The 22771-nt window shown below is 34.3% G+C and overlaps 3 protein-coding genes across 6 annotated transcripts; 1 reads left to right on the top strand and 2 right to left on the bottom strand.

The window, feature by feature from the left end:
- Positions 1 to 749: 749 nt before the first annotated feature.
- On the bottom strand, positions 750 to 12013 carry LOC117216157 (tumor necrosis factor alpha-induced protein 8-like protein). Of its 3 annotated transcripts, none has more exons than XM_033462689.1 (5): positions 11886 to 12013; positions 11657 to 11807; positions 3048 to 3126; positions 1632 to 1903; positions 750 to 1539 (listed from the first exon to the last, which is right to left on the bottom strand). In XM_033462689.1, exons 3-5 carry the CDS (start codon positions 3103 to 3105, stop codon positions 1186 to 1188), a joined length of 684 nt encoding a protein of 227 aa, XP_033318580.1. In that variant the 5' UTR covers positions 3106 to 3126; positions 11657 to 11807; positions 11886 to 12013; the 3' UTR covers positions 750 to 1185. The 3 variants fall into 3 exon arrangements, with proteins under 3 accessions (XP_033318580.1, XP_033318581.1, XP_033318578.1); XM_033462690.1 differs by adding an exon at positions 2764 to 2865 and having other exon boundaries at positions 11657 to 11986; XM_033462687.1 differs by having other exon boundaries at positions 11657 to 11991.
- Positions 12014 to 12347: 334 nt separating this feature from the next.
- LOC117216155 (geranylgeranyl transferase type-1 subunit beta) lies at positions 12348 to 14273 on the bottom strand. Its single transcript, XM_033462685.1, has 3 exons — positions 13294 to 14273; positions 12824 to 13184; positions 12348 to 12747 (listed from the first exon to the last, which is right to left on the bottom strand). Exons 1-3 carry the CDS (start codon positions 13828 to 13830, stop codon positions 12635 to 12637), a joined length of 1011 nt encoding a protein of 336 aa, XP_033318576.1. The 5' UTR covers positions 13831 to 14273; the 3' UTR covers positions 12348 to 12634.
- A 42-nt stretch (positions 14274 to 14315) lies between these two features.
- Positions 14316 to 21479, top strand: LOC117216152 (zinc finger RNA-binding protein). 2 transcript variants are annotated; one of them, XM_033462681.1, is made up of 11 exons: positions 14316 to 14507; positions 14783 to 14946; positions 15065 to 15406; positions 15922 to 16377; positions 16482 to 17195; positions 17275 to 17599; positions 17683 to 17870; positions 18848 to 18996; positions 20225 to 20320; positions 20585 to 20705; positions 20981 to 21264. In XM_033462681.1, the coding sequence occupies exons 1-11, from the start codon at positions 14458 to 14460 to the stop codon at positions 21262 to 21264; spliced, it is 2889 nt and encodes a 962-aa protein (XP_033318572.1). In that variant the 5' UTR covers positions 14316 to 14457. The 2 variants fall into 2 exon arrangements, with proteins under 2 accessions (XP_033318572.1, XP_033318571.1); XM_033462680.1 differs by having other exon boundaries at positions 14458 to 14507; positions 15811 to 16377; positions 20981 to 21479.
- The last annotated feature ends 1292 nt before the right edge of the window (positions 21480 to 22771 follow it).

The raw sequence follows: 22771 nt of genomic DNA, 5'->3' as shown, positions 1-22771 counted from the left end.
TACGTTACTTTTTCTCCGTACTTTTATTTAATATATTAAATACTAAATATTTCGTACAGGCAGTGCTACTTGATTGGTGAACAAATTGCACTAATTTTATATGTGTGCGTGCGCGTGTGTGCATTAAATAATCTATGTAAATAAATATGTCAAATCATTAATCACAATTGCGTTTATCAGTTTTTTCTTCTTTAGTCGCACTAAAGTGAATATTAAGAGAAAGAGAGAGACTTGTCTCATTACAAATAATTTATTAATGTTATATATATATATATATATATATATATATATATATATATATATATACTATATATATATATATACTATATATATATCAATACAAGATTTTTATTTCGCTTAGAATCATCACAAACAACGTGTAAAGAGTGTATAATGTATACAAAACACGCGACACTGCAACATACTTGTAGTACATGTAATGTAAATGTTCAATTTAATTATCGAGGCTTTGTCATGACTATATTAGATATGTTGTATTTATTTTGTGTGCCGAAAATGTATAGATGCGCATTATGTGAGTAAAAACGGAGGTCAATCCGTCTTTATAGATACACTCGTCGATATGTCAGAGTATCAGAATATAGCTCTTTGACGAGTGAAAGATTATACCTTCAAAAGGATATCTTTGGAGCACGTATCTCTGTCAGTGCGTCCTTAGCGATGACAGATTGCTTCTTTTACGTGCTATTTTGTCGGGATTAACAAAGTAGTTTCTACCGTAATTACTATAAACCCATCTTGGGGCATAAATAAGCTCATTTCTTTTTTTTTTTTTTTGGTATAGATTGACAATTGATATCCTAACGCACAAGTCTCGTAAATAAATATACACTGATCGTAACAATATACATTCTGAAAATAAATAGAGTATTTCACAATTATTGCATAAATTGGTGAGCACTACTGTGTGAAATCGATCGATTCTCACGACAAACATTATATTTCAAAAGCCTTTCTCGCGTCAAAAACATATTTATCATTATCTTTTCTTACACAGGCGATCGCAAATAACTGGTATCACACGTACACTTCTTTCTTTTCCTTTGCTTTCTTCTTTCTAAAAAATAATCAGGGAGAAGAGTTATTATCCTCCCTTAATTATCTTGGTAATTTTCGTTCATGCTCCCCGTTAGTCACGAAAGCGCAGTCATGTTTAAAAAGGAATCAAAGATGCCCAGCATCTAAGGCCTTATTTATATCACTAACTAGCATTCCGAGGATAGATCTGTGTTCCGAATCCTGTCTAAAAACGGAGTCCAAGAAGTCGGAATGCGTTAAGAAATCGAACACTTGATCACACCGATCTTGAGACTTGTCTGTGAGATGTGGCTTTATGAGTGCCTGTATCGCGGTTCTGCATCGTTCTAACGATTTGATTAAGTACGCCCGATCGAAACTGAACTCCAATTCGTAAAACGAGACCACAGACATTGCTACAGCTCTAAGGGCAGTTCTTATTTCCACGAGTTTCGCGTCGTCGGTGGCGTTTAATTGTTGATTACGTTGTAGGAGACCCACCTAAAATGAAAGTATTTAACGAATATGAGAAATAAAATCGCGATTACTTTGCATATCTATGTCACAGCAATCATCGAGAGAGAGACAAGTACCTTAATGGATAATTTAACGATATTCTTTAAAACCTTTTCAGGCTGTTTCTTGTCTAAATTAGAATTGGTTTTCGCGGCTCTTTCCATAAGCTTATACAGATTGTCCAAAAGTGAAGTAGTGGCGTCATCTATCAGCAATGATCTTCCGGCCCCTGTAGATACGACTCTGCCGAGGAGTTTTTTTTGTGCACGAAGACCTAAATCACGAGCGCGGCTTCCGGTGCCCCCGGCGGGATAAGATCCGCCGTTCAATGTAGTCGCCGACTGCATCACTGGGGAAAAAATTGCAAACGCTGTACCATCTGCTCGGAGAGATATGGGGTTGAATAATGATCCTTTTGTTGCATGAAAAGATCGACTTGTGAAAATAGTACAAAGGGTGCATTAGGAAAGTTAGTCTATAAGTTAACTGTTCTATGTATTGAAGCGGTATGAAAGTACGAATTTATATTAAATACTAAAAAAGTTTCTTACGAGATTTAATACATGTATGTACTTGTAACAGCTTATGAAACTTATCTAAGACAATTATGAGGCACTGTTATGCACAAAATGTACACATTTTCATAACACAAAGATAAAGTATTTTGTTTACAAATTATACCCAATTATACAATAAATATTATTAATATATTATTAATTTCAGTTTGATCAGATCAGTTCAGATTGATATGGCTTAATAAACATCATGTATATACATGTAATGTTGGGAACCATATTTTCTTAGGGTGAAATATAATAATAAGACATTCATAATAAATAATGCAATAAAAAATAATATGACAAAAAATTTACAATAATATTCAACAAATTACATCCAAATGTATATTAAAAAAGTGAAACCTATATCGTTTTCAAATCATGTCTATGCAATCTTTTTCCTTCTTTTGTCTCATAGAATTTATGTTAGAAATTTTTCAACTACTTCAATATACTCTGTACCAATGTATATATATGTATGTATGTATGTATGTATGTATATATATACATTTATATACTAGTACACTACTACACTAGTATATATATATATACTAGTTAAAATAACATAAAATGTGATATCTTATTGATTTATCCAGACGAAAATAGTAAAAATGATAGTTTGCATTATAATGTGTGTATGATCAGAACTTACCATCAAACATTGGTAGACCGCTGTTTCCTCTAGGCGATAACGGGATTGTGAATGAAATAAAGAAGTGTTCTGTGAGCACGGTCGAAACTCAGGCAAAAGTAACTAAAATAAGCAAGGATGTAAAATGAATCAATATTTAGCAAAACATATACATAAAACGATATTATGTCAAATAAATTAAATATGGCAACACATAATAAAATGATGTTGCGCGCGTTGTGCAAATGCGTGTGTTCTTATTCATGGGAACGAATCAGAGCATCGTACAGTTAACATTTGTATACCTTGATTGCAGTCGGTTACAGCTACAAGATGATAGAGCAGCCAGCTCTGCAATTCCATCACTGCCGTCCCCCACGCCACCTGAAAAAACACATTTTTATGTTCGTAAAGAACATGTGAGTTGGTGAGAAATAGCTTCATACGTAAAGCGAGTTATGGGTTTTTTGAAATTGTAATATATTTTTTTTATGTTTAGAATAACAATATATTTCTATTATAATATTTATATTGCATTCTATTATATATATTTATATTTGTTTGTCATTTAATCTTTATAAGCATTGCTTTCATTTGAAAATAAGAGGTGCCTAACAGACGTTAACAGATTGAGACAGATTGTTAACAGACGTTAGCAGATTGAGAAATAGGAACATTATTATTATTTATTATTCAATATACATGCTCTGTCTTTAAAGTAACATCAACACGCATTCCGTGCCACGCGTGTCATCAACCACCCACATGTATGTACATACTTGCAATAGAAGCGAAACTGTCTAGCTAAACGAAGATGTTATTTTAAATTCAGTCAGAAACTTATAACTGTTATTTGGTATTTCAAAGTTTCACAAAAATTCTTAAAACTCACGTACTTTCCAATCTATAAAAATTTTAATTGAAACTGCAATGAAATAAACATTGAATTAATTCAAGTACCTATAGTGTATTCAATATTGCAGATAAACCGATACAATTCAGTAATTATAAGGATTTCGTGAAAAAAAAGTTATCCCTGTTTTCCAATTATCTCCATAAAATTTCACCGTTAGGCTCCAATTCTTTATTTCAGGATCAAATTATCATTATAGAATTAAATTACCATTACAAAATAGTTAAGAATGGAACAGAAGAATAGAAAGAAAAGAAAACAAACGATCGGTGCAAGTTGGTGGAGGGCAAAGAATTAAATAGGTTGCAGCATACATGCTCCCTCATTCGTGTAATTTATGTCAATAACTGAGGTCAAACCCGATACACTGGAAATGGAACGTAATGTGCGTGTGGTTTGTCGTCGCGAGGTATAATCATATATGTATATATACACACATATAGACGTTTATATCGAAGAGGTATAGTTGTATGGAAGTTGGATCGATTTGTAAGGAGCGTCAAGGCAAGCCAGAGACTCTCATTCTCGTTTATCGACGTAATAGGGGCAAATGGATGCGCGCTACGGGATATTACCTAGTCTCGATACGGTTAGATCGATATGTATTTCGAGAACATGACAAATATCGATATCGATCGAGTATTAGAGTACCTCAAAATTCCCTATCATTTTACCCGAATGCGAATTTTCAAGATTTTCGAGCATTCGACTGATCTTAAGATATTCGAGAACGTCCGAAACGTTTTTAAACGCACTCGAATTATCGAAACGCTGGAAATACTCACGCACGTGATTCGATCTATGATCGTCAGGATGATCGTTCAGATTAAATGTGTTGTCATCTACTAAGTTCATATATGATAAAAAAATCTAAGAAACCACATTGTGTCAACATCTTTTCACAAAATGATTTATTAATTAAAAATATTAGTGAATCGTTAAATTATGTACGTTGTAAGTTATAAGCTTCTTTTCTATAATTTTATAGTTTTATGTCAAATAGGGCAATCAAATAATTCGTAATTTATGAAATTTCTTTATTATTTTATTATGAAGATTAATAATTTAAAATTGATAATCTATTGATAACTTGTAATTTCATCGATAAAGTTCAATTATGCATGAGAACCCAGGTAGATATTTTTTGTATCGATCGAAAATTGTGGATTCATAACAAATCCAACCTTTATTAAATTTTTCAATTACTTAGACGGCAGCGATAAAGCACAAACTATTAGATAAATACTGCAATTACAATTTTACAAAAGTAATGTAATATTATATAATTATATGAACAGTGTTACATAAAAGTAAGCAATTAAGGCAAAAAAGAAAAAGGTCTGGATAATAGAGTGGCTCTTAAAGTGGGAACATTAATTACACGGAAGTGTAATAAATAAATTGAGGTTTCACTTTAGGGATGGTACTCAATTACTTTAAAACGTCAAAGGTAACATATCTAAATTTATCGTGACTGATTCATCCAACTAATCCTGATTAATTCTAATAAGAATAATTCATTATCGTATGTTTAGCAGCTAGTATTGTGCGCAAATTCTATTAGAAGCATTTAACCAATGAAATTATTGAATTTCGAAATAAACCAATAAAATTTGTAACTCTTTTGGTGAATATACTTGATTTATGAGGTAGTAGATCATACTGAAACGAGAGTCCTATTCCAGTCGTATCCTAAATTGTTCGTACCGCTTAAACACTATCGAACGATATTTGCGATATGCAAGAATTAGTACACGGTAGTTTGAAGTAAAACAAAATGAAATATTTTATAAAAGTAAAAGCATTACACGCAAATAACAGATTTGAAATGATATTTAATCCCTTCAAGACCGACTTCAACAATATTGTTTCTATCTAAAAGAAATGATTTAATCATAAACTAGTTTTCCTATCTAAAATACTATGTAAGTAATTTTAGATAATTTATAGATAAATTCTTATAGTTATTTTTTAAATAATTTTTAGATAACTCTTAAATGATTTTCTAGGTACATACATATATGTATAGTATAGATAAAACTACCCAACTAATGTGTATCAGACAATATCTAATCTATTCAATACAATTCTAAAGCAGGAAATTAAATTCCAGTTGAAAGGATTTAATTGATGTATTGTCCTGCTGGGAAACACCGTAAAGTCGTACGACTAAAGCAAATGATCGATCGCTCGCAGAACTTTCGCTCTCTTTGCTTGGTCGTTTCCTAACTACAATAGATCGAGTTACTAGCGCGCCATTAGGCGGTTGTCGAGTATCCATATTAAGCGCATTATTCGCTATTGACATCGTCAAATTTCAAGGTGCACGGTCCACAAATTCTTTCATCAGTACGAACTAGCTACGTATTTTGTTTTGATCAGAAGATCTCTATAATTGGAATACATTTTCTAAAGTGATCCACTTTCTTTTATTGGAACAACGACCCGGAAAAAAAAGAAACTACATTTTCCTCGAAACAATTTTCAATCTGTTAAATTCGATAATTAATTACGATATAGGTTTAGAATATAGTTTTTCTTATCAATGTGCAATTTAGAAACTATGTATATAATATGGGGATAAATAACTTTTCCGTAACTTGTTTCACACTTGCAGAGATCAACATCTAATTGTATGTCTAGTAGTTATCTAAAACCAATTATATCACGTCGTAATAACAAAATAATAATACAGAACATAGTCCTTATCTATCAATACATCATTTTTATTTGTAATTCTGTAAACGCGTGATGATAACAAACTCCGGCTTTATTATTGTACTTTGGCTTCTGAAAAACAATTTAATTAAAACAACGATATTATATTGTATGTAGTTACGACGATTATAAATATTAAAGTCCTTGAAATTCGATTTATCCATAATTTATCTACAAGTTAAATTAAAATACACCTTGTCAAAGGTGAGCAAGTGTCTGGGGATATTTTTTAACGGTAGCATATATTTGTACAGTGTTGTGCCATAACTCGCATAAAATGAGACAAGAGATACGATACGGAGTTTATAGTTTCCGGTAGCGCTTTAAAAACAGGTCAAAGATTCTATTCTGATCTTCATCCGTGTCAGATCGGTGGCTCCATGAAATTTTCTGTAATTTCGTTTTCTTGCTTCGCTCGAACATTAAATATCTATACAATAAATCTGGTTTCCGCGATGAATCATTGCTGACTAATGCATTTCTGAACTGTGTTATCTTACTGATACAACTAATAATCATGATTACTTGAATAATGAATAAAACTGTATATAAATACACAAAAATTATTGCTAAAATGAAATTTAACAGAAGATATTGAAATAACTATTTTATAGTATAGTCTTCTTTCGAAAAGTTATACGATTATTTAAATTATTTATTTAAAATATTTAGATGACAGAAGTGAATTCTTCGTGGTTTCATGTTTTAAGCTAATGCGAAATAGAGACAATAATTTCGTAAAGAAGTTAAAAAGTGTAGATAAACAGGTGAACTGCAGGTATATTTCCGAGTAGACTGGAGGTTCGTCATTTCTATAATTAGTTATCTGCTTCGTTCTATCGCGATGTGTCGAAGGATAGGACCTAACAGCCCACAATTTTCTAACGTATGCACGAACATTATTTTTAACGTCAAGAACATGTACACGTCGTGTGTGCACGCGACACTCTCGTTTCTTGCCTGCTTGCAAATTGAACTTTGCAGGCAATTTTGTTCGCATTGCGTCGTATTGAATAACTGTATCTGAATCTAGAGAGGCAATTTCACACGTGATCGAATCTATAAAATTAAAGAATTATGACGGTGCGAAAAAACTCAATTGAAAACGTTTCATTATTTCTTTCAAAAGGATGGACTTTTATATTCTTGACGAATGATTATTATTTTGTTAAGCTTATCGCTGTTGTCTTTATTAAGTAATAATGATCTGCAATTTCTTCTCCATCTTCAATTTCCTTAACAATTTTCACATGCGATTATATCGATATTTACCCTATACTTAATTATGGTAAACTTATATTTTTAAATGCTTGAAGCAACGAATCGTTGAAATTCATATATCGCATTATGTGTTTCTTAGATTTGTGAAGTTTAGGAACCTTCTAAATTAGAACAGTCCACGTGGAAATAGTTAATTCGTTTTAATTTGTTTGTTCAGCAATTCGGGTAATGGAATTGTCGGTACCCTCGTCAAACGATTTTGGAGCGCAAATGATCTGTCACTCTTTCTTCATGACAGTTTTGATAACAGCGTCACATGCAATTAAGTTTACGAAACGGAGGGATTTTCCAAATAAGAATAATAATCCAATGAGTCTCCTATGTTGACTTATATCTTCAACGATTCGAGTTATTAAACCGTCGTTATCATCATCGAACCATCATTTCCCTTACAAGCGAGACAATAACGTACTTAGTTTGATGGAATTAAAAAATGTATTCCATTATCATTAATTTGATTCCAATTTAGTTTTTTCAATAGTTGGAAGTAATGAATAGTCGCAATATAATTTCGAATGGAAAGTCAATCTTCATTTTCTTTCCACTTCGTTATTTCCTTTACGTTTATATGATATTTCCATACGTTTATATAACGCCACTTATACCAAGCCCATTTATTTGAACGTTAGTTCAATTATCCGATTATATGAATTTCTGTCGGTTAAATCCATTTATCTGAACGTGAACTGTTATATGAACGAGAATCATTCTATTACACGAACTCCAATTATATAAACTATTTGACTTCCGATAAATTTATGTAAGCGCAATTCTACTACATATACATATGTATATAACTAATTTGATGAGATTGAAAAGTGTATTTCATCGCAAAACATTATGTAGAGGTATCAAATCAAGCGTTACTCCAATTTATTTATTTTTTGTTTTTGTTTTTTCATAATTGAAAGTAACGAATGGTCGAACGATTTCAAGTCAAGTGGCAATTTCCTAACCCTCGATTTCTTTAACGTTACTTTTTTATATAGTACGTATACACTGCATTTATTTAAACGAAATTTTAGTCGATTGAATCCACATGTCTGAACGTGAACTATCGTATCATAGAAAATAAGCGGAATCAGCGGATTCTTATTATATAAACTTCAATTATATAAACTGTTTACGCTCCGATAAATTCATGTAAATGATATTCTAATATATGTGTATATGTAGCTAATTCGATTAAACTAAAAAGTATATTTCATCAGGCGAAGCATCACGTAAAGAGATCAATCAAATCAAGTAATACTGCAATTTATTTTTTTCAACAATTGAAAATAACGAATCATCAAACGATTTCAAATCGAGTGGCAACGTTCGTCTTCTTCCCAACCCTCAATTTCCTTAACGTTTTTCTTTTTATTTCGAAAGATGCAGCTGTCACATCGACAGCTGTGCAACTGGCACGAACCTCCTTGTTAAACTGAGCATCTTGTCTGAGAATATACCCACCACCTGCCCTTCGATCGATGTGTTCAGCTTCATGTGTGTGCACGAACGCACATGTCGTATACAACGCGGTGCGCACGTGCTCACATGGACAAAGTTACGAGAAGGATTATACTCTATCCACAAAGGTCACGCGTTCGTCTGTTAAATACGACTTTCGAGAGGTCCACGTTCCTGCCTGGCTAACTTGTAGCCTGTAGCGGTCGTTTTTGGATATCGATCCCGCCGATTGCACACGCAAGATTCTCTCACGGAATCGTATCCAATTTCAACTTTTTATCCTATCTGCCGAGCGAATCTCAATTGTAATCCTTCGACGATCTTAACGAGCGCGGGACTATGTCCTCGCGATATCGACTTTTCTCGATATTCAAACGTATTTGATTCGACGTGTAGGTATGTGAGAAGAGTATTTTATCTGATCTTTAGATCATATGCGTATTTTGAAATAATTTTAAATAGAATTAAATATACGATTCATAATGTACAAATATGCGAGAAGGATATTTTTATATGTAGAATTGGTAAGTAATTTTTGTGCAGTGATTATTTTAGATATTATATTATATCTATTTTTGAAATATATAAGTTTTTTATTTTAGCTCCTTTAAACTGTGCGACTGCTTTCAAGCAATTTGAAATAGAATTAGATAATGAACTGGATTATCAAAAATCTAAAAAAATCGTTTCATTCTCAATTTCATTCATCGTATCCGTTTATATATTTGCATATATTTGCAATCGAAAAAGATATATATTATGAAATCTATAAAAATATTCAATGTTAGAAAATATTTTATTACGTGATAAAACAAATAGGATATGAAATTTTATGATCTCTCTTGGAAGAATGTACAAGATGCATATAATGAAAAAGGAAGAACAAAATTAATGTTGTGTCCTTCAGAGCTCTAGGAGGGACATATTTTCATCGCTGCCTCTGTTTTAAGCAGATAGCTTATTCAAGGTTGAAGATACAGTTGATCCTATACGTATAGCATTGAAATTTCAAATTACAACCTGTCGCACATCGTGAATAAATCCATCATTCTTAACATAAATAGTTACCTTAATTATTCTTCAATATAAAACATAGTTCAAATTTTAACCGAATAAAAGTGTACGGAACATATAACGCATTAGAACGCATTATAAAATACGTATGGGGTACATAACGTCAACGAAATTAAAAAGTGGGATTCAATCTTAAGAAAAACTGAACAGAGGATTGCAGAATTAAAAAATTATGAGATAGTAAAAAGAGACGTCATAAAATATTAATTACCTCAATTTAATAAGTATTTCATAAATTACTTAGATTCTTGGATTCTCTAAAAAATGATAATAAAATGCAAATAACATCAAATATTCTAGTCTGGTATTTCTACATAAAATGGTCTAAGACTTTTGCACAGTACTGTATATGCACCTAACCCATAATTCAGGCAAATTGATTGATTGATGAAACGCGAATCAGCTGGTTAAGTACCGCAAATGAAGTTGTCGCAGTCATCGAGAGCGCACATATCAGACGGATTTGCGGAGATAAAAATAACTGGCGAAAAACCATACTATTGTGCTGGTATTAATTAGAAACAGAACGGTGAACGCCCGTTGTACAACAGTCTCATTCATTGCACGGTTACTTGTTAAGGTTGCCTTTACAGGCTCACATTCCGTAGACTAGACGGTTCATTTACGTTATAGCGCGATTTACATTGAGCCGAAAAAGATGTTTACCCCATATTTCTATCCCCCTTTTCTGTTTGCCTTCGGATATGCACGATTGCGTGGATGAAAATCGTATACTGTGGAAAATTTCACGCTATACTGATAATCGATTAATTCGCGATACCTTGGACAAGCTTTGGACGTTATTTTCTAAATATACACAATGTTTTTGTATTACTCTGTTACTCCTCTTGGTACCCGTCACTTACACGGTGATAAATGCACATACGGAATTAAGTTACATACATCTATTCAGCCACGACTAACTGACGCAATTAAACGGACTCGTCGGTTTTGCGAAATTCAGTTTCCATCGTGTTGTATATACTTTCCTTTTCACGTGACTCAATGTCATGATAAGAGTGATGGTACGAGAACTATTCTCTTTTCCGTTTCCGCGAGTTATACGCCAACTGTGGTTTCGTAAGTTCCCAAGTTTCTATTTATCTTTAAGTACATATATGTATTATTATACTGTGAACTTTTTCCGCTCTTTTTATTTTGATGGAAGTTAACTTCCAACATGATATCATCACGAAATGACGATGTGAAATATCAAATTTTAACGACCTCACAGAATAAAAAGTAATTTAAATGTAAATAAATAACTTAAAAAGAAATACTATTAAAATTAAGTATAGAATTTAAAAATGAATTTTATATCGAACAAACTCTCTTCGATCACGCGCATTACCCGACGGTAAATACGTTTGTCCTGAATTATGTATGTTTGAACGATCGTTTAGCGATTCCATTCTTGACTGTAAAGAAGCAGTCTTGTTCATACCAAATTAATTTAAATTTTAGACGCGCACTAACCTCTGCTGATGCCTGGGCCGCGAATGCGACCCCAACACTTGACAATGAAGTTTCTCTTTTCCAACAACCGTAGGATAGATATTGTTCTATTGTTTTGTTTGCGTTCCACTTTGTTTTCGTGCGCGTTAGAGATTCCACCGGTATGATGAACCTTTAAAAATATTTTATCGAACTAGACGTAATTGAACACAATACACATGTATGCGAAAAAAAAAACGAGAAATCACACCGGCAAAGATAGAACACTCTCTTCTCAAGTCTCACAGTCTATTCGACTGAACGAACGAACGTCGTCTGTTGTGGTCTGCGAACCCACCCCGGTTACCATGGAATCATCGCTCCGCGAGGTGGGGCGCATGTGGCATCTACGCTCGGGCAACTTCGCAGTGTTAAGGAGTTTTCTCCTTTGCAGTACGCGCTCATTCATGGACGGTGTCATTGTGAATATGAAAGAACGGGATCTGACCACGAAACTTCTTCATTTAACGATACAATATAATACATTGCTTTTTTGGATGAAGCATTGTGTTAATAATTTCTCAAAAAAAGTGAAAGATACTAGTTGAATAATAATTTTATAAATTTTTATTATGATGTAGGGTATCAATTAGAAATACTTTGTACATATTTTTTTGTTGTTTTTATTAGAATTTTTAAAATTTGTATATACTTAATGACACTTTAAGATGTATTTAAATTATACTATTGTTTTTCCTCTTATTTTCAATATGTGCTTTGGATACATGTTCAACAAATGTCTTAATTGAAACAGAATAATTGATAACATACCTCAAAATCATAATATTTTTGTTAATTGACGCTTTTGGAATAACAATTCTAGGCACAGAGGATCTGTGGAAACTGTACAAATAGGATCCATGGAAATGCAAAAATGTTACTTTTCCTTCGTACTTTAAGCTCTGTGCGTTGGATATGATATTCAGTTGTTGCAAATACTTTATACGACTGTTAACTGCATTACCATACTTCATGAATTTTTAGTAAATGTTTATACGCTCGATCAGAGATGTTAAGCGCAGCGTTCATTACGCATAAACCAGTTTCTCCTAAGAGGCTTAAACCACATAAACCTAAAAAATTAGGTATTCATATTGTATATTATCTTTATTGTACATTATTTTTATGGATATCCTATCTGCTACATACCTAGATAAGTATGAAGAGGATCTGGGAGACAGTCAGCAAATTTTCCAAATCCTCCCACGATATTATCTTGAGTTTCAAGCAGGAATGCCCTATTTTCATCAGGATCTGATAATTTGTTAATATCAAGCATTTGTAGAGTTGCTCCCACCCAAAAACTATAACAAGTATCAGAAGGTTTTCCAGGTCGCCCATGAAAGCCACTATCTTGCCTCATAAGACACCATCTTTTTAGTCTGTTTAATTGATCATTTGTCAATACATTATGAAGTTCGTTCATGAGAAATAGGCTAGCTACAGCACAAAATGTAGATCCTCCATGTGATTCAAGACCAGGTCCTTGGCCCATTGCTCCATCATATGACTATAATCATTGTTGAGATATTGTGCTATGATAAAATTAAGTAGACAGAGCCAATTTTTGTTAATACTCTTTATAAGTAAAATAAAAAGAGGAAAGGATAAAAACTTACAATGCTCTTTAAAATGTAGTCAATTGCTTTTGTCTTGTCAATGCCTGACCAATCATTTAAAATTATAGATATACAACAAGCACAGTAAAGGAACCTCATATCACTTTCACATCCTGTTATAATAGCTGTAAATGATCCATCTGGATTTTGACATGCTCGCATTCCTTCAATAATAGATTCTCTGTCAACTCGACTTAAATCATCTCCAAGAATTAAGAGAGTAACTAATCCAATATATGTCATTGCTAAATGACCACATTGATACTTTGGAGCATCCTTTGGTATTGTTGTCGAAGGCTGAAAGCCGGAGCGTGGTCCAGCTCCGGTTACTTGAAGCCCATAGATCCAGTCTATTGCTTCTAATTTAGTTTGTTCGCTAAGATCATTCAAGCAATTCAATATGTCTAATCCTGATATAGCAAAAAACGCCACAGCAAGTCTAGAGCAGTCAAATTCTGCTGAACATGAATTGGGCATAATTTGCAATAACCTCTGGAAATATTTAGCATGCTTTTTCTTCGCTAACTGCGGTGGCATGATGTATCGCGAGTTTGTATGATTAAAAAAAAAATAATATTTAAAATATTTACGGTTACGTATCGAACGTAAGTATTACTTTCAAATTGGTTGTGCGAGTGGAAAAAGATTTCATTAGAATTATGATAAGACCTACTAGAGAGCGCTTCAATTCTAAACGATAGATGCAGTTACTAATAGGGGGCGTGAAAAATAATTCGCTGAACGCACGCGTCACCGGCAAACTAGCCCTTTCTTGCGCACGCCGGACGTTCACTGCAACACGCACCAGCCGCGAAAATTACACAAACTACATACTACCCCGGATAACGGAGATAACGAGAAAACACGCAGTAAGTTAAGTTTCAATTAACCGTATACATCTGTCCGCTTCGTGAATACTTTCTCGCGGTAGTTTCTCTGGCTAGTACGGTAGCGCGTTGATTTGCGCGGAGGTAGTTTGTCGGAGGACGACGAAGGGTTCTCGTGGAAGCGGCCACTGAGGGCGCGGCATTCTTGCAATTGTTGCGCCCGGCTCCAACAGAATAACCAATAGGAGCCGCGGCAGCGCCGCCATTCTATCGAGTTCGTGGCACGCCCTACAACTTCCTCCATTGTCCTTCTTTCCGGGATTCTCTGCGAGGAAGGATGGCTCAGAACAATTATTTTGGGTTTACTCACGGCGGAACGCAATATGGGTACGAAATCGATTGCATACCATAATTATTAAGTAGCTAGTGTTAAGTTTTTCGAAAATTCGTGACGGTAACTACGTTGGCGGGAGTAATAATTGTTCGTTAAAATCGGTGCACGCGAGAGCCCAGCCGGCTTGGCCGCCATTTCTTGCTGAGAGTAGAGCGTCCATCGAGCGTCTCTCCCGGGCACGGATCCGATAGAGGTCTTTTTCGTTTTGCGTTTCCATTTTTCATTGTATTCCTTGTCTGTAAGAAAACCTATTTATTCTTTCGAACAGAGCGACCAGCGCAGCCGCTTATCAGACTGGTCAAGCGGGATACGCAGTAACTCCAGCGGCAACTGCCGCCACGTACACTCAACGACCCGCTGCTGCTGCGGCTACAGGTTACGAAACGTATCAAGCGGCCGCCGCTGCAGCCGCTACTGGGACCACGTACGCTGGTAAGTTTATTTTAATCAATTTCATATTTTTCATCTTTCTTTTCTTTCATAAATAGAGTCCAGTATCCAGTATTTTCGTGCTTACATTCCAGTTTCATAAGGTCCTTTTTCTTTATAGCTGCTAATCCTGGTACTGTGGCTCAGACATACGATTACGGTTACGGGCGTGCTGCACCTGCAGCTACATACGACGCTGCTAAAACTTATTATCAGCAACCTGCTGCAGCTGCAGCGACTTACACTACTACAGAAACACATTATCAAGCTGCGAAACCTGCATATAGCACCACTAGTGCTTATACAGGCACAGCCAGACAAGCTACTACTACTGGACAAGCTAAAACATACCAAGCATCAAGTACAGCTTATCAGCAATCTAATCCTACTCAAAGTGCTACCTATTCTTCAGGATATACAGCTCCTGCAACACCCGCGGCTACACCATCGACAGCTACAAATAGTAAGTTTTCATTAAATTATATATATATATATATATGTATATATGTTAATATTTTTCGCCAAGATTAAAAATCCTATGTAAATGTCCTGCTAACCGTGATGTAGGCACTAATAACATGAAATTGATCCTCTGGGTATTGGAATTGATACATATGAATGATACAATAAAATTCTGCTAATATTTTAAACCATGACATGGCTTAAAAATTTAGCTGAATTGAATCTTTCTGAAGTTATAAAATTGACTTTATATAAAGATTTGTGATTACTATACATTATACGTGATAAATGTTTCATCAAAAGAATAAAGTATTCATTTTGATGGGTACAAGTTAGTAGAATGGTTCCATGAATATAAAGGATTGACTCCTCCAAAGTTTGAGGTTTCAATTTCATTTCCCTTAGAAACGGCGAGTACAACGTATTCCGGCTACGACGCAGCGCTATATAGCGCTGCGACTATGTATGTAGCCCAACAGAGTGCAAACAGCAATTCAACTAACCAGAAGACTGGAGGTTGGCAGGGCTACGGACGAAAGGGATTTGGCACTGGAGGGGGAGGAATGAAGGCAATGCGGCCCAAGCAGCCCCCTAAGCCACAACAACTACACTATTGCGATGTCTGTAAGATCAGCTGTGCTGGACCTCAAACGTACCGTGAGCATCTGGAGGGCCAAAAACATAAGAAGAAAGAAGCTTCTCTGAAAGTACCGCAACAACCACCGGCACGTGGCGCAGGCAACAGTCTACGTTGCGAACTTTGTGATGTAACTTGTACTGGAAATGATGCTTATGCTGCTCATATTAGGGGGGCTAAACATCAAAAAGTTGTTAAGTTACACACTAAACTTGGTAAACCGATACCAAGCGCAGATCCAACAGTTTTGAACCCAAAACCAGCAGCCGCAGCTAAAACTACAGGGGTTAAGAAGCCTACTGTAACAGCTACTCCTAAAATTAACTTTGTTGCTTGTAAGTAATCCTTTTTTTTTTACAGATACACATTCTATGTTAAATTGAATATACAAATTTGATAGCTACGGAATACATATTAATATCATGTGTAATATTTGCAGCTGGAAATTTGGGGACTGTAAATCAAAATCAAGCCCCGGAAATTAAGACAGAAGAAACTGCAACAGAGGAAACTGTCGAAGAAGCAGCTGTTGATGAAAAAGATATTCAACCAGTTGGTCAAGAGTACATAGAAGAAAACAAATCCGAAGATGGAAAAATCATAAGTTTTAATTGTAAGCTTTGTGAATGCAGATTTAATGACCCCAATGCCAAAGATATGCATATGAAAGGAAGACGACACAGATTTGCTTATAAGAAAAAAGTTAATCCCGACTTAGTTGTTGATATGAAACCAAGTTTGAAGCAAAGAAAGATGTTAGAAGAAAAATTTCGTAGACAACAAATGCGAGACGACTATTTACGACGTAGAGAAGAAATTAATCAATTGGGACCTATGGGTCCAATGATGGATGAGGAAATGATGTATTGGGAAGAGAGACGACGCTATGAAGAAGAATGTGAGTACTATGAGTGGTATCGACGCTATGGACGTGGACCTGGAGCTCCACCAATGCCACGTCCTTTCCCAGGACCACCACCGATGATGATGTTCCCTGGTCCTCAAAGAAGGCCAGATTCATCAGATGACAAACATGTATTAGCTCATCATACCACCATATATCCTAAAGAACAGGAACTGCTGGCAGTTCAGAAGATCGTTTCACATACTGAAAAGGCATTGAAATTTGTATCTGATACATTGGCAGAAGCAGGTAATTATTTCTTCTTTTATCTTTTTCTTATTTTATATTTTATATCTGTAGCATAGTTAAAATATTTTTATAATTGCAGGCAAGAAAACAGCTCCATCTATTACTAATGCTACTTCAACGGCTCCAACTACGACTACACCGCAGCAACCTCAACAACAGCAGTCACAACAACAGCAACAAAATGCAGATATAGTCAAAATTAAAGAAGATTCTGACAAAAAGAAAACAATAACGCCGCAGAAAGAAGATGGCAGCGACGGCAATTTGTTTTCATTCCAAAAGGAAAAAGAAGATTCCAGGATATTAAGAGGGGTAATGCGTGTTGGCAATTTAGCGAAGGGACTTCTATTATCTGGTGACAATCACGTTTGTCTTGTAGTCCTGTGTGCAGAAAAACCAACACGGTTAGTTGGAAAAATTTATGTATTTGTATATAAATATATAATTTTGTACACAAATTCATATATAAATATTTTCTTATTTACAGATCATTATTAAATAAAGTTGCTGAGATACTTCCGGCACAGTTGAAGATCGTAGCTCCCGAGGATACTTACAATGTTGGGAAACACCCAGAGTCAGCAGCATTAACTGTTTCAGGGGGCAGCGTGACTGTTAGCGTAACACTTACCAGTCCTTTAATGCGCGAAACTCCCAAACCAGCTGCTGCTGCAGGTGATTTGATCGTTTTATATTTTCATAGTGGCCAAGAAAAGGATAACTGATAATTTTAGAGATTTTACAGAAAGCATTTTTTATTTTCATGCTACTATCTTGAAAACGTGGTTTATGAATTTTGTTTGTTCTTTTCATGGCCCAAAAGCTTCTTTGTAAATTTTTCTAAGCACCAGGATGATGCAGGGGCAGCCAAGGACTTCAACGGTTGCCAGTGTATATACGCTCTAACATGAAAAATTCCTTTTTCTTTTTGATACAGCCGCATTTTAGTGTGTCCACGACTGAGTATAATTTATATTTTTGAAAGGCATTACTATTTAAAAATATGTAAGAGCGTAGATAGAAATATATTAACAGCCATTTTTTAACGGAATAGAGAGAGCGTAAACTTGGTACGATTAGATGTCGCTTTTCTTCGTTTTAAGTTAATTTGTAGTAGTATACTTTATAAGTTATGTCGATAATAGTTAAGCTGGAGTCTCCATTAAGGAAGATAATATGTTATTATGAACGTGGACACGCTTTTGGTATGAGGAAACAACGCTGAGGCAATCTTAAAACTATGGACTTTTTGATCATGCATTAATAATTTTAATGAAAACCCTCTATCATCGAATGCTGTACGCATAATACACAATGCGCAGTTAACTCCTTATTCTTAACCGACGATTCTTTTGATAGCGTTATTTTAATATTCAATTTTAAGTAACGCTGTCAATTTTAGTAAGAAACGTCGGTCGTTCTTTTGTAACGCGAAGAAAGGACGTCCAGGAATAGGAGTAATGCATCATTGTTATGTACTACATTCGATTAGGTTTATTTTTATTTCAATGAGAATGTTTTAGACTATGCCCTCAAGTTTGATGTACTTGAGTTAAAATATAATTATACATAGAGGGAAAACCCAAGTTGGGCATGATCAAACACTCTAAGTGTTGTCTAAGCGTGTTGTGCTTTCTTTGTTGGAATCTCAGATAATGCTGGACAGCAGCAACAGGGAGCTGCTCAACCGCAAACAACGCCCGCGGCGCCCGCTGTGACGAAACCGGATCCACCGGATGTACTTCCCAAGGCTAAGTGTTTGGAGGCTTTAGCTGCACTCAGGCATGCCAAGTGGTTTCAGGTTTGAATCAATCAACTCTCAGTTCAAGATCTCGAATTGTCAGTGCCATTTTGTTGGCACTAGTGACTGTTTTCTGTTATTTTTTCCTAATACGTGAAACGCGTGCAAGTTGTCCTCTCTCTCTGTCCGCCAAAAAGAGCAGTCTTAGAACTTCCAGCCTTGTGACAATTTTATTTTTATTACTATCTATCTTCTTGTTGATATGATTTTGTCTGAAATGTTTATTTGATCACGTTTGATGTTTCAGTTTTGTAGGTTTGCCAGTCCACTTTATCCACTAATATTACATTTTATGGTAGTTAATCCGAAAATCTTTGTCATGTACTATTTGTAATTTATAATCAATGTGTTAGTTATTATAAGTGGATGGTAGTGGCAATATTTTATTATTGGCAGAATTTGATTAAAAAGGGAAAAAGGAAGAGAAAGAAGTGTATGTATAGCATAATTTCAGAAACAGAATACATCGAACGTGCAATCAGATAGTCTCAGGCAAGAAGTATAAGCATAATGTAAACGTGAATTGTAGCATTTAAAATATTAATGCACATCAAAAGCATTTACATTTGCTTTACTTCAAATCATCAACATCCAGAATAATAGGAAACTGTTTGCAGAAAGTCGTGTTAAAAGTACGTAATTTTTCTTCAAAAGATGTAGTTTTGTTTGTTTTGTTTATAATGCACTAAATTGCTTTACGATGCTTATGATCAAGCTTATTCATTATTCTGGATTAATCTTAATGCATTGTAGCCTAGACTGAGTCTGTTCTAGGTCTGTCTTAGAAATCCTTGAAGTTAGTGTATTTCTCTTTATACATATGTACTTTATTTCATACTTTCTACATAATGTGCATTGAAAGCACTGTTAAATATTGAAAGACAGACAAGCACAAACACACAGTGGTGTCATAAGTATATCGGGTGTTTTTCAGTTATAAGTTCAATAGTTGTATTTGGCAGTTCGACAAGTGTACAGTTTTTCTGATACGTTGCACTTTTTTTTAAATATTATGTTAGGCATTAATTGTTCAGGAAATACTTAATAAACACCCGATAATTTTGATATGGGCTAATATTTAGGAGCTATAGGCACGAGGCTGGGAGGATAGCTAAAGCCCACACAAAGCAAATTAAAAGTAGTTTAGGGTGTCGCATCTCCAGAAGACTCAGAGACTTTAAAGTGTGTATCAAATTGTATGTACTAAAATACTGATCGTATTTAACAGGCTAGAGCAACTTCACTGCAGAGCTGTGTTATGGTCATTCGCATAATGCGTGATCTTTGTAACCGTGTACCCACGTGGGGACCATTAAACCCATGGGTTAGTATGAAACGACTTTTATGATGCATATATGATATCTGATTTTATTAGAAGTAGAACAAAGTGATTTGTAACTATTCAATGATAATTCAAAAAATTCAAAACTGAATACAGTACTGTCTTGCATAGTGGCCGAGGATTCTGTCTATTTCACGTTAATGTAGAATTTCTGATATAGACTCTTCTTTATATTTTGGCTGGATTCAGTCCCGGTCAGAATATAAGGATTAGATAGAAACAAACAGGTGTTCAATCTTCTTTCAGGCACTAGAATTGTTAACTGAGAAAGTGATTAGTACTGCTGGAGGACCTCTTAGTCCAGGTGAAGCATTAAGAAGACTTCTAGAATGCGTTGCTGGCGGAATATTGCTTCCAGGAAGCCCAGGTATATCGTAATATCTTCCCGCTAATTAATATAATCAGTACAAAAATTCAAATTTTTTAAAATCGTAAAACCAAATGATGATTTTGATGACGAGACTGAGTGTATTGTGAAATCCATTGTAGGTTCCAAGATCGAGTATTTCGATCTTTTTATCTCAATGGAAATTTTGCAGTATTGCATAGATGATTGGCAATCTGATTTTTATATACTTATATAAAATTTTATATAGTTTTGTATTGAATTACACAGGTTATGAATAATGTATTTCTTCATAGGATTATCTGATCCGTGCGAAAAAGAGCCAGTTGATGCAATAGGCAATATGACAGCCCAACAAAGGGAAGATATAACTGCTTCAGCGCAACATGCTTTGCGATTAGTTGCATTTCGTCAAATTCATAAAGTTTTGGGCATGGAACAACTTCCGCCACCTAAATATAAGGGCCGATATGCTAGAAAACGAAGACGTGACAACAGTAATGGAGAAGGAACAGATAGTGAAGCTTCAAAAAAGGATAAAAAAGCAGAGGAGATCAAAATGGAGACTGACTCCAAGTAGATCTACCAAAATATTCGCTTTATCGATTTACTCATAACTTATATAGTATAAGAAATAAAATTTTCTCGTGTCAATTGCTTGTTCAATGAGGTTGTTTCTATATTGGAAAGATATCAAAGTTTAAAACAAGACTAATGATCTATTAATACAGTATTGTAATTATTTGGAATGTATCTCCCTTTGGACAACCAATAGCGCATCGTTTTAATTCGCAATCGTGATTTTAATGGCGAAAGAAATTATTAGGTCGGATTATATCATTGCACCTTGACTTTGTTTTTGAATGTATAATAATATCATAGAGTTATCACGTTTCTATTAGTACTAAGTTTAATATTTTAATGACAAAACATTATGTATTGCTTTGTCTGTTATGAGCAACTTAATTTTTTAGCAAGTTCCAAACATCTTTAAAATAATACAATATTTCGGATTTCATTTATTAAATTTATTTTACGTAAATTCTAGTTTTTACAATTATTATAAAAATAAGCATGATGTTACTTTTAAAATAGTTACACTTTTGCAAATATTTCACTGGATACTTCTAAAAAGACTAAAGATCTTTCCCAAACAGGCAATTGGTACGATTAGTTCCAGCACTAGGATTTTGTCAAAGGAAATGATGAATGCGTTAATTAGTTTTGAATTACTTATTTAGCTATATTTCAAAGTCACAATGTATGACAAAAGTTTAATAGAAAGGGTGGTGTAAAAACTGAACATTTATAAGTTTTGAAAAGTTAAAAGTAGGTTAGTTTGTATTGAGAATTCGTGTGTATGTTGTGTGTGTAGTCGTAAAGAAGTGCAGAATGTTTCCCTGCATAAACAACTCCTAACAACGTATGTTCACACCGCGTGTACTGATTCACGCAGAAGATTCCAAGAAAGCAGAGTTGAAAAATCAATCATTAAAATAAACGCTTTGCTGTCTAATGAGGGTTAAGTGCACGTGTCAAGAATTCTTAATATTTTCCTGTAGTTTGTTTACAAATTTCACCGGAAATCGAATACTATTTCAAAATGTTCACATTTAATAAATTTTTTTGACCTAGTGTATGAATCTTCTGTTGTACACATGCAATGATTGAATAAATCGAACATGCATGAGATAAGAATAAGGTTTTCTTCACTTCCATATTCCTTTGCATATTACAATATCGTGTAAGAGCTTTTACAAATAAGATGAGTTGATAATAAGCATCCTCTTTAACAAGAAGGCCACACACACAATAGCACTTCGATTGTAAGATTATAATTAGCTAATCTTTTACAGAAAAAAAGAACACTTGAGATAAAAAGAAAGTTAATTTATTTTTGGATGGCACCGAGTAGAACTGAGACTGATATTGTATTAATTTTTTAATGAAACATGTAGAAGATAGGATATAAAAGCAAAGGAAATATAATTTACGTTTAATTTAAGAAGATAATTTATATAAATTACGAACATAATTTCATGTAACATTCATTCTGTTTGGTGCAACTAGTCCTTTCAAATAAGTGT

The sequence above is a fragment of the Bombus bifarius genome, unplaced genomic scaffold (assembly GCF_011952205.1).
Source record: "Bombus bifarius isolate JDL3187 unplaced genomic scaffold, Bbif_JDL3187 scf7180000010252, whole genome shotgun sequence".
NCBI lineage: Eukaryota > Metazoa > Arthropoda > Insecta > Hymenoptera > Apidae > Bombus > Bombus bifarius.
The sequence above is the reverse complement of the archived record's forward strand: the minus strand, read 5'-3'. Positions and strand labels throughout refer to the sequence as shown.